The 11,140-nt window shown below is 41.2% G+C and overlaps 1 protein-coding gene across 1 annotated transcript in view; it reads right to left on the bottom strand.

The window, feature by feature from the left end:
* Positions 1 to 1,622: 1,622 nt before the first annotated feature.
* Positions 1,623 to 11,140, bottom strand: part of LOC138047063 (branched-chain alpha-ketoacid dehydrogenase kinase-like) — a 14,500-nt gene continuing 4,982 nt past the window's right edge. The window contains exons 4-10 of the mRNA XM_068893753.1: positions 11,001 to 11,048; positions 10,247 to 10,366; positions 7,786 to 7,881; positions 7,204 to 7,277; positions 6,751 to 6,879; positions 5,922 to 6,011; positions 1,623 to 2,298 (exon numbers count right to left, since the gene is read on the bottom strand). Of these exons, the coding sequence (XP_068749854.1) occupies positions 1,980 to 2,298; positions 5,922 to 6,011; positions 6,751 to 6,879; positions 7,204 to 7,277; positions 7,786 to 7,881; positions 10,247 to 10,366; positions 11,001 to 11,048 (876 nt within the window). The 3' untranslated portion in view covers positions 1,623 to 1,979. The remainder of the gene's footprint in view (positions 2,299 to 5,921; positions 6,012 to 6,750; positions 6,880 to 7,203; positions 7,278 to 7,785; positions 7,882 to 10,246; positions 10,367 to 11,000; positions 11,049 to 11,140) is intronic.

The following is an 11,140-nucleotide window of genomic DNA, read 5'->3' as shown; positions in this document are numbered from 1 at the left end:
ATGTGTTAGAAAAGCAATTCGCAGATTTTTCTTTGTTATCGAAAGAACCCAGTTAAATGTGGCGTATGCGTATTAAGATTGAATGCGGAATAGCTTTCTCGGAAACACGCCTATTTCTCTCGAGAACCACTCGTTAGAATTTAACGAAATTTGGCACGAAAATACTTAAGAAAATAAGTAACTGGAGTATTGAAAAAAAAATTGAACTTTAACAGAGAAAATTTCAGATATTCCAGTGAACATTCTACAAGGGATGATTAAAGATCTCTCTGTCAAATTATTATTAAAATAGTGTTAACTTGTGAGCATCGTTACAAGCTTGTTGCATGCGAATTAAAGAAAATCTAACGGCCAGATTTTCTGCAAATAAGCAAAACCCGATTTTAAAGGCCTGGTTATATTTATTCATATTACCATGGCAACAGCATATAAAAGTCTCTGCTTACGAGCCAGAAGGCTCATCAGGCCTGCGCTTATCTCCGGTTTCTGTAGCATGAAGCGACTAGGAGTATTTCTACTCCCCCCTGGATGGGATGCTAGTCCATCGCAGGGTTACCCCCAGCATTACGCCGGTACCCATTTATACACCTGGGTGGAAAGAGACACCGTGAGAGTAAAGTGTCTTGCCCAAGAACACAACACAATGTCCCCGGCCAGGCCCCGAACCCAGACCACTCGATCCGGAGTCGAGCACACTAACCACGAGGCCACCTCCCATATACGTCAGCTTAACTATCAAAAGTTCGAAGTTCGTGTTATTAACTTGCTTGCTACCATTTTTGGCGACCAAAGGATAAAGGGTTTTAGAGAAAATGGTAAATGAAACATAGGTATCAAAAACTTTGTTCAGCTTCCTTAATTCAAGGTAGAGAATGGATTGGTGTTTTTATACCAACCTCGTTCCCAGGGTCTATCCCGCTCCAGGGACCCTGGGATCGAGCTTGTGTTTATGGTTTGCTCAAGTCAGCGAGGTAAATCTGTCATCAATCACTATGAACCGAATTGGTAGAAAATTCTAAAGTGTCTGCGTTTAAAAGAGAAGCTGTGGCTCTTGAATTCTTCGCGTTTTATTTTCTTGTTCTCTAGCAGCAAATTCATGACTCAATATTCAGTGGTTTTTTCTTTTGCAGTACCTCATGAAATCGAGGCGAAAGCGATTGCTTTATTACTCTTCGAAAGACAAAGCGTGCTAGACGTGCATGGCCGAGAAACCAATTCTACTTTGAAACACTTTCACAGGGGGATTTCGTTGAAAAATGGTGGAAAGACAACTTCAGAATATCTATACGTTAACTTTACCTCTTGGGTTATTTGTTGTCGCAAGGATTGTCTTAGTTTTTGGCCACAACTCGTAAAACAAACATGGTCGCTAAAAACGTGATCGCATGAGACCGACGCAACCTCGACACCACGGGATGTGAAATACTATGCTGCCCCATGCGGATATCTATTATCTCGACCTTTGGTTACCGACCAAAACCAACCATGACTGATCACAGCGTAAATCGAACTTCTGCCTTGGTTTACTTTCTATTGTCTCAGAGCTTACCGTGGTTTCAGTTTGCGTTTACACTCGCAAAATAATTACCTAAATAAGCTCCAATACCTCGGTAAAACGCTTAAGTCTAAACACAGCATTTTTTAATGGAAGATTCAATTATATATATATATATATTAAATTTCTAATAAGATAGTAGATAGTGAATATTAACTTTTATGTGTAAGAAAAGGTAATAATTCTTTTCTCCCTCTCCTTTCTTTCGTTTTGATTATTGCAATTTCACTAATTTTTTTAAACAATTGTTTAATTAGCTGTCTGTTTGAAGTTGCAGACTTTAAGAATGAATGACGCAAATCATTTCTCTGTTCCAATCACTTGTGGACAACTGCTGCTGTTGACTTTTAAAAATGATTTGCGATACTTCCATCAGCTCCTGTAATCCACAAGGAAGGCTAAAAAATATGCTAAAATAACTGCTTTAAATTCGGAAGCTCTCCTTCTTGCCATCAATGTGCCTGAGTCTCAAATACACATCAGTACCTAATCCTTCCATGGACTGCAGTTGTAGCGACCCTCCAAGGTATGTGGCATATGCTCGTGACGTTGGAAGCCCAAAACCCCAGCCTGCCATGGGGCCACCACTTGGCGAGTTATTGACACTCTCCTTGCACAAGTCAAATAAAATATTCTCATTGTCTGAAGGTCGTATAGTACTGCGGTCACCCATGGTTGTGAACGAGTACTTAAAGATGTCCTGAAGCTTTGACTCGGAGATACCACCTCCACGGTCGGAAATTCTAAGAATAAATATTGATACACAGAGTCGAGTAACTTGTCGTCAAAATGTGCCAGACAAGCCATGTGGGAGAGACAAAAAAAAACCCAAGTAGGTCAGAAATGGAGTTAAGCTAGTAGGGGATGTACTTTATCCAATATCCCGTCCCCCATTCACTTAGAATCATTGCTGGGGAAGCGCAGCTGGTGCAGTGGTGAGTGCTCTCCCCGTCCCCCAATGGGGCGTAAGTTCGAATCCTGGACTCAAGGTTGTATATGGGTTGAGTTTGTTGTTTGTTTACTTTGCTCTCAGGGGTTTTTCCTGCGGGTACTCAAGTTCTCCTCTCTCCCTCAAAACCATCATTTGATTTTGTTTGCTTTAATGTCATATCATTTGTTTTAATTTAATAACTCCTCAATTTGTAGGGCACTTGCATTCAGCTAGATAAGACTGAGACCGAAATAAAGTGATGACGATGATGATGATTTTATTATTGCTAGTACTCCTTCTATAGTGTTACCGGTGGATATATCTAACGGGAGAACTGAACGTACGACCGAGAGATTTGATATTGAATCGAAAGGCAAGTTACTGTTGAATGGCTTCATAGCGTTTCTCGAGACTTTTCCAGCATGAGCAAGTGCTGTCAGAAAAGGCTAGGTTCCCGAGAGGCGGACGAGCCTGGTGCTGCTTTAAACCCCACTGACGAGGAAAGACCTCTCTTGAAAGTTTTGATCGTGGTGGGAAGGGAGGGACCAATAGCTGTAACGGTTTGGTTGATGGTGTGGTTGGGAAAAGTAGAAAGGCTGGAAAGAGAGGGAAGAACAAGTGTCAAAGGATGCATGAGGAGAGGAAGGTGTCGTGGGAGTGTATTGTCAGTAGTGGTGGGAAGAAGACGAGAAGGTACATCAAGAAGGTGAAGCCTTTGTGGGACGAGAAAGTTGAGTGTGTGGGGAGAGCCGAGTTTGATCTCATAGTTCAAACCCATCGAACTAAATAATGCTGTTGACTAAGATGGAGAGAGGAATCAGTGAGATTGAGAGGATGCAAAGCATAAGAAGAGGGTGATCAACGAAGCCGATTAGAATAAGTTGTTTGGACAAAGTGATGAGGAGGAAGAGTTCGTGGGATTTGATGCTGAAAGCGAAGGATGTGAGTCTGGTGCGAATGGAGCTGTTACAGAGTCAGAGGCTGTGAGGAAAGGATTTTGGGAGGAGGAAGACATGGTGGTCGAGGGTATTGACAGAGGGTCAAGGTGACTGTGGAGAAGCTGGATTGTTCAAGTTGGTGTTGAGGACGAGGAGAGGGCTAGAGGACAGGATGGTGAGGGAAGATGGCTGGCATCAATGGAGAGGTCAAAGTGGTTATGCAGAAGTTTGTGACTTTTCTCGATGATGACGGTCTTAGACAGAACACCTTAATCAAGAATAACCAGAGTCAGATGTCCAAGGAGTTGGGGGCAAGGCGAATACAGGGCCGACCCAAGCACCAAATGCAGGGGAGGCAACGACGTTTTGAAGTGGTATTTGGTCGGCAGATAAGAGGCACAACGAGGACGCTTGTTGGTTGGACGAGGTCAGGCACAGGATGGGTAATGTGCAGAAAGGAAAGGAAATTTATTTGAGTGTCTAGTCGTTCTAGCGCTGGAGCACTAATTGGGGACACTGTCAACTGAAATCAACCAATTAACTCAAATTAAATCAAAAGTTGGTTTTAGAGGCGAGAGGAAAACCGGAGTACCCGGAGAAAAACCTCTCGGCGCAGAGTAGAGAACCAACCAAGTCAACCCACCGTATGACGCCGAGTCTGGGAATTGAACCCGGTGGTGGGAGGCGAGCGCTCTCACCACTGCGCGATCCCTGCACCCAAGAGGAAGCAAGAGGAAGTGAAGATTGGTGTCGAAAATGTGGACTTCGGAAGATGGCGAATTGGAAGGCTCCAGGTTAGCATGGTGTAAGGGGGTTTTGGTTTAATAGGTTTAAGTCATTAAATGGGTTAATTTTGGAGAGTTTGGAGGGTTGTTTGGACAGTGGATGGTAAAGGGGAAGATGGTGTTGATAGAGAAGGATCGTTCCAAGGAAACAGCGGTTAGCATTATTGACCGCGGTCGTGCACCGGTGGCTCAGTTGGTTGGCCATCGGGCTGTCATTCAAACACCAGCCGGATCAACGTTCATGATCTTAAAATAACTGAAGAGAAAGCGCTGCCTTAGTAATTTCATATACAAATGGTTAGACTTTCAAGTCTTCTCGGATGAGGACAATAAACCGTAGGCCCCATCTCACAAATATCTTCTATGTTCATAAGTTCCCTGTGGGATGTTAAAGAACCCACACACTATTCGAGAAGAATAGGGGACGGAGTCCCCGTTGTTGTGACTGTCCTGTTCTCTCCAGTAGACGTGGCTGGCTTGGCAGTGATGTCTCAAAAAAGCTTATGGTGTACGAGGCCACCTAAGCAGAAACAGTCACAAGTCAAAAAGGGACTTCGCCGAGTGTTGGAACATGTAGACGTGGATGTTTGCCGTTGATGTGGAAGCTACTCAATGAGATATTGGCGGAGAAGCTGTATGGAAATTTGCAGGGTTATAGGTCGTTTCCGGATGCGCAGAAGTAGTGCAGGATGGGGTGTAGGAAGAAGTCGTGGGGTGAAAAGGATTAGTTGTTGATAGACCAGGCAGTGTTAAGGGAGGCTCACGCGAAGAAAAGGTGCCTGTTTGGCGATGGGGCGGATAGATTATCGGATGGCACATGATATGGTGCAGCATTCATGTCTGGAAATGTTGGACACGGTGAAGTAGCAGACTGTGAAGAATTTGTTATGAGGTAGTATGAGCGATTGAAAAACTGTGTTGATCTCAAATGGGGAAGTGTTGGGGAAAGAGGATATCAAACGTGGAATATTCCAGGGAGACTCCTTGTCTCCACTGTTGTTTGTTCCTGGGATGATCCCTCTCACCATGTTGTTAAAAAGGGAAAACATTGGGGTACAAGTTTGGGAAGGATCAGGTTGAAAAATCGTTTGATTAAGGTGAAGTGAAGTGAATCTATTAGTCTCTCCCCTGGGGGCTTTTCAGGACTAATTCACAATGCTTTGTGGGGGACTTGAGCCAGACTGCTTGTTACACAGTTTACAATTAATTTTAGGAAGTGAGAGATGCCCTTGTCCAGATAAGGTCAGACCACAACACCGGGGTCTACGTCCCCTACTGTTATCGAATAGTGAGTGGGTTCTTTAACGTCCCATACTATTTTATTTCCAACCAGGGCTATGAGACGGGACCTCCAGTTTACAATCCTTATCCGAGAAGACTTGAAAGTCTAACCATTTGCAGATGTAATTACAAAGGCAGCACTTTCTCCTCAGTTATTTTAAGACCCTGAGTGTTGGTCCGGCCGGAGTCGAACTCACGACTTCCCACATGACGGCCTGATGCTCAACCAACTGAGCTACCGGTGCGCAATAAATGCATGGGCTATAGGTGTAGTGAAGTACAGTGCTGGGATTTTCGATTGGAGTAATTGGGAACCGAGGGCAATGGATGTCATATGACAAAAAAAGAGGTTGATGATGTTTTCGACATTCTCATCTTCATGCGCCAATGAGATTCTGCAGAATTACGAAAATCACAGTAATTATTATTACCTCACAAAGAACTCTGTATCATTACTGCATAAGGTGACCACAACATTAGGTACTTCTGACCGGTTGTCTAGGTGTTGCTCCACACTAGCCCTAGAGGGAAAAAACAAAATTAATCCACAACAATAACTTTTTACCAATATGGTAAACAGGCGTGTATTTAAAGATCCTTGCCGAATAAGGAAATCAAGGGATCTTGTTTCAGCATTCTAGATAATTCAGACATCAAACACACCCACATGCACCCCTAGTCTGGGCTTGAAATTGCAACCAATACATTATGAAATAATAGTAATAATAATTTGTTTCAATGTCAAGATATGGGGCAAAATTGTAGTGTAATTTAGCTGCAATATTACATGGACAACACCATTCCCTCAAACATTCGCCATTTTCAGCGGTTAATTTACACATATGTATAACTGCAGGCTCATATTTTGTCTTGTTAAACAGCAGGCAACATTATTATTCAATGATGACTGACAATTACTTGCGAACAATTTGCGGCTAAAATTTGTGAACTTGCAACTAATTTTTATAGCTTGTCACAAAATTGCGACTTTATTTATTCTTGATTTTGAGCCCTGCTAGTTACGGTAGTTATCTCCAGTGACAAAGACAACAGTGGATTCCTTTAGCTTGATTCAAGCATCCGAAATGTGGATTTCTTGGTTTCCCACCAAAAATTCTGGAATCTCGAATCCAAATTTACATTACACATATCATTCTCACTCGAGCACATTATGAGGGCTACAAGAAGAAAATAACTCATGCTTTTTACAAAGTTACCGGCAACAACCTACTGTCACTGCCTTTGAAACTATACATTTACCTCATGGCATTTTTCAACAGCTCTTGAAGGATATACTCTAGTGGGGCAGGAATATATGGAAAAACAGCTTGGGTGTGACCATTAACGATAAGCCCTGGAGCTACACCATAAGTGTGTTCACAAACTTTCCTGTTGAAACAATTGACATTATTCAGCTGGCAGAGTTGAAAGTTAAAAACTCCTGTCACCTATTAACAGTGCTTTACTGTCACTACGTGCCATAAAACAAAAGTCAAGAATCCATTGGCCTTGTTGAGTTATTTCTCCAAATTTCATGAGCCCATTGACCCCTGGGAGTGACACTTGACAGATTTCATTTTGTCTAATGCCAGACAATTTTACTTGTCAACTGTGGGCTTCCTAGGGCGTTTGAGGTGTCAAATTGAATGGGTTAAATCAGTCTTCCACACACAAAACAAAATCATTGTTGGCAAGGACAACCACAAAACGTACCTGGCAAAATCACCAGACCTTTCAATAATCTGTCTGAAGTTAAGACCAGTGCAGATAATGCCAATGTAATTTGGCTAAAATGGAAAATAATAAAAAAAAACACACATTAACAACTGCCTCGCAAAGTGGAGGTTGGGTGCCTGAGAGATGGAGAGATGGAGACCGCTCCCATGGCTGGCAAATCCAGGCAACCCAGCCATGAGCCCCCACACGGAAGAAGAAAACAGGCACCCGTCACACGGATACTGGCAGTGGAAAGAAAGATAGGGGGAGGGGAGACAGCCTCCAAGGAATTCCCATGCTCAGGAAAACGCTAACGCTCAGAAAACACAGACTAAAACGCCAACAAAACTGCTACAACGCCCTATGGACCAAGAACACGAAGAATCCTGGCACATGCGCATATCTAACAAACCGCTGACCGCGAAGGTAAAACTTGTGCTCCTAGTTGTTAACTCCGTTAAAGAGCATTTAACTGCATCAATCTTTATTTTAAGAACTCTTAAGAAACTTGCTATCATAAATGATATAGAAAAATTAATACTTACAGCATTTCTTACACTCAGGACAGGAGTAATTTACCTTATCGATGCTAAGAGCCAAATGGTGTTCTGCTAACATGCGAATTCCCAGCCTTGATGTCAATGTGCGATTGAGAAATTCATTTATAGTCTCATACTGCAAATAAAAGAGGAAAATTAACTTTGTAAAGATGAGAAGGTCAAGCATAAAACAATCAAATAGCAAATGGTTTGAAGCCAGGAGTCACACAAAAACTCAAGATGAAGAAAGATTGTCCAAGTGCAGGGGTTTCGATAACCGTTTGAAGAAGATGCTGGGGCTAATCAATGTAAGCGGGGGTCACTCTTGTCTTTTACAAGGGTTAGAGTGAAAATTAAGGCAGAGTAGCTGGAGGCAGGAGGCAAATTTCTGACAATACAGATGGTAGTATAACGCCAGAGACCGGCTTCTCCCCTACTGGTGAGAGTGGTCCTCAGAAGGACTGTTGTTCCAGGACCTCTTGCTCTCATCTGAACAAGTTTTTTTTTATAAAAGAAATTAAGCCATTCCATGCACACAATGTTTAATCTCCAGCCTTCAAGCTGATTTCATTAAGAAGAATTTTGGTGCATTTGTTAAGTTTTAAGCAAGAGTCCATCTACCCAAGAGTGAGATTTAACCAAATAGGCCTTGTCTCCATCAGCCTCAGCAAAGTGTCTATTTTTAAATCATGTAGGGAAAATAAAACAACAGACCAAATTATTTGGCTAACTTAATGTTGTACCCAATTCAAACCCTTTGGGAAAAAAATATTTTGTTCCAGGTGTTTCCATATCAATTAAATGTGAAATTATGCTACATTATGTTATGCAAATACAATTTACGCACAGAATCTTGTTATCGGTTAAAACCCTGGGAGATTTGAATTTGGTACAATATTTTGGTCTACTGTTTATTTTCCTGCAAATTTTGGTTTAAAAATCAGGCCTTCTGACAGGGTGCGATTAAAAAATGCAAATTATGCGATTTTTTCAGAGCAGATTGTGCAATTAGAAAGGCCAATTATGCGATAAATAATGTAAATTATGCGATTTTTTTCTCAGCAATTTTGAGCTTGTTTTATAAGGTTTCAGGTTAAGAAAAACACTTTTTTGCTGCCCTACAGACATTTTGAACACAAAGGAACAGTAATTATGTATCTCGATCGACATTAGTTGGGATAAATAGAAAAAATGACGTCTTCTGCACTACCGGTGCACCACGTTAAAAGTTGAAAGGACACAGCTAACATGCCAAATGAATGATCAAGGTGCTCGTCAACCACGAACTTCCGAGGATGGTCAATCACAATAGGGCCATGCCCCCATTTATACGAGAGAAAATAAGCTGCGGCTTTCTCTGGCCGCGGCTTACAGAAGACTCGAATGTTCACCCCATATAAATGGTACAAAATCTACGTTCAGGTCTTTTTCAAGCCGCAGCTTATATTGACCTGGGAATATATTCGTATAAATAGTTCCTTTTCCGTATTTTGTACACCGTGGCCAGAGTAAGCCGCGGCTTATTTTCTCTCGTATAAAAGGCCCTAATATTGCACGACGAGAAAAACATCAGTCCATCGTCCATGTGGAGCGTACCTGTGAGGTACTTTCTTGCTCGATCGTGAGCTGTCAGATTGGGCGGAATGTGGGAACTCCCTTCTTCGTCAAAGAAAAAGCGAGCGTTTTCACAACAAACTTATCCATGAGTAAGTTTTTATCAGTTTTCAACGAAAGAAACTACATTTTGCCGAAAAACTTACAACTTCGCTTTTTTTTCACAAATCTCTTCTATAAGAGAAGGCAACAGTGTCATTTCAGTGGTGTGTATATAAGGACGTGTTTGTGTTGCACCAATAGAAGGAGACTCGTACCAGGTCCCCGACATGAAAAATAAAGCCTTGAACTTCCAATGTTTACGAAATCGAAGGTGACATAGGTTTTTTAGCCTTTTTCCAAGATAAATCATCTTAAAAATGGCGTATTTATGCAGGAATTTCTAAGAAACGTCTTGATTTATGTTTCATTTTATGAATTTTGTGCGTCCTTTTGTGAATTATGCGATTTTTCGTGAATTGTGCGATCGGATGCGATTTGAGGTTGATTGTGCGAAATCGCACCATCGCGTAATATCAGAAGGCCTGAAAAATAGACACTTTTCTGACGCTAATAGGGGCAAACCTGATACCAGATTCTTACTCTTGGGTTATGGACCCTTGGTTTAATAAGTTAATTTTACTATAATACCAATAATATTATTGTTGATGAAATGGCTACACTTGAACATTGCATTTCAGCAATAACTGGTTTGTGTGGAATAAAGTCTATTAATCTGGGGCTCTACCTAATGTTAGTATGAGCCTACCTGTGTGAAAATAATAATAAACAAATGAAACAAGGAAATTAGGCGACATCTGGCCCCAGTTCCTGAAACTATAATTATATGGAATATAAACAATACCTGCTGATGTTAAGGCAAACAAATAAAATTACTAGCAACTTACTGGTACATTTTTCTGACATTCATGGAATCCTTCGGCCAAGTGAGTCACAACACTTTGATGGTCATCCAAGAGTTGCTTGATGATACGATTGTACCTCTCCTCTAACTCTAGAGTTTCTACCTATATTAATCATGAAAGAAACGGTATCATTTCTATCTTTAATCTACATAATCAAAAGGTAAAAATAACTAAAATAAAAATGCTTTTTCTTTAACTGGGCTATACAGTAATTAAAACATTGTGAAAGAAAGGTGGTTACAGCTCTTGTTTTCATGCATGATTGATGGCCAGACCTTGGGAATCCTGAGAATTGGCTTTCGTGGAGAAGAAAGTGTTTCAAGTTAAGGTACATGTAGTCAAACACTGTTTTCACTGCATGCATGCTCTAAAGCGAGGTACCCTGCAAAGAAAATCTCCTTTGATCTTTGAATATACATAGCCATTTACTTTCATCACAAAATAATCCAACAACGTTGCAAAGAAATCAACAATGTTCCTAATATTGTGCAATGTCGCCACATATACATCATTCATTTCCCGTTGAAGCCAATGAAATCACAGCACTAGTTACACATCCCAAGGGAGCATATTAAAGCCAACAAAATTGTACAATACGGTAAATGGAACACAATAATTTCTGATGGAGAGGATCAGCCAATTTTTTAACTGGGTTGCCCCGTAGGGCAGGTGGGGGGGGGGGGGGGGCGGTTGGCTTAATAAAGCCCAATAATAATGAATATATCATTGTACATACCTTTGGAAATTTGTTGAGAACACTGAAAGCTCTAAGGTACAGCTCATACTATTGAAAAGGAAAGTAAGAACATCAAAACTAATAATAATAAAACATTTTTCATGGAGCATTTTTTTTGCATGCTAATTCTTGATGTTAAT

The sequence above is a fragment of the Montipora capricornis genome, chromosome 4 (assembly GCF_036669925.1).
Source record: "Montipora capricornis isolate CH-2021 chromosome 4, ASM3666992v2, whole genome shotgun sequence".
Lineage (NCBI taxonomy): Eukaryota > Metazoa > Cnidaria > Anthozoa > Scleractinia > Acroporidae > Montipora > Montipora capricornis.
The sequence above is the reverse complement of the archived record's forward strand: the minus strand, read 5'-3'. Positions and strand labels throughout refer to the sequence as shown.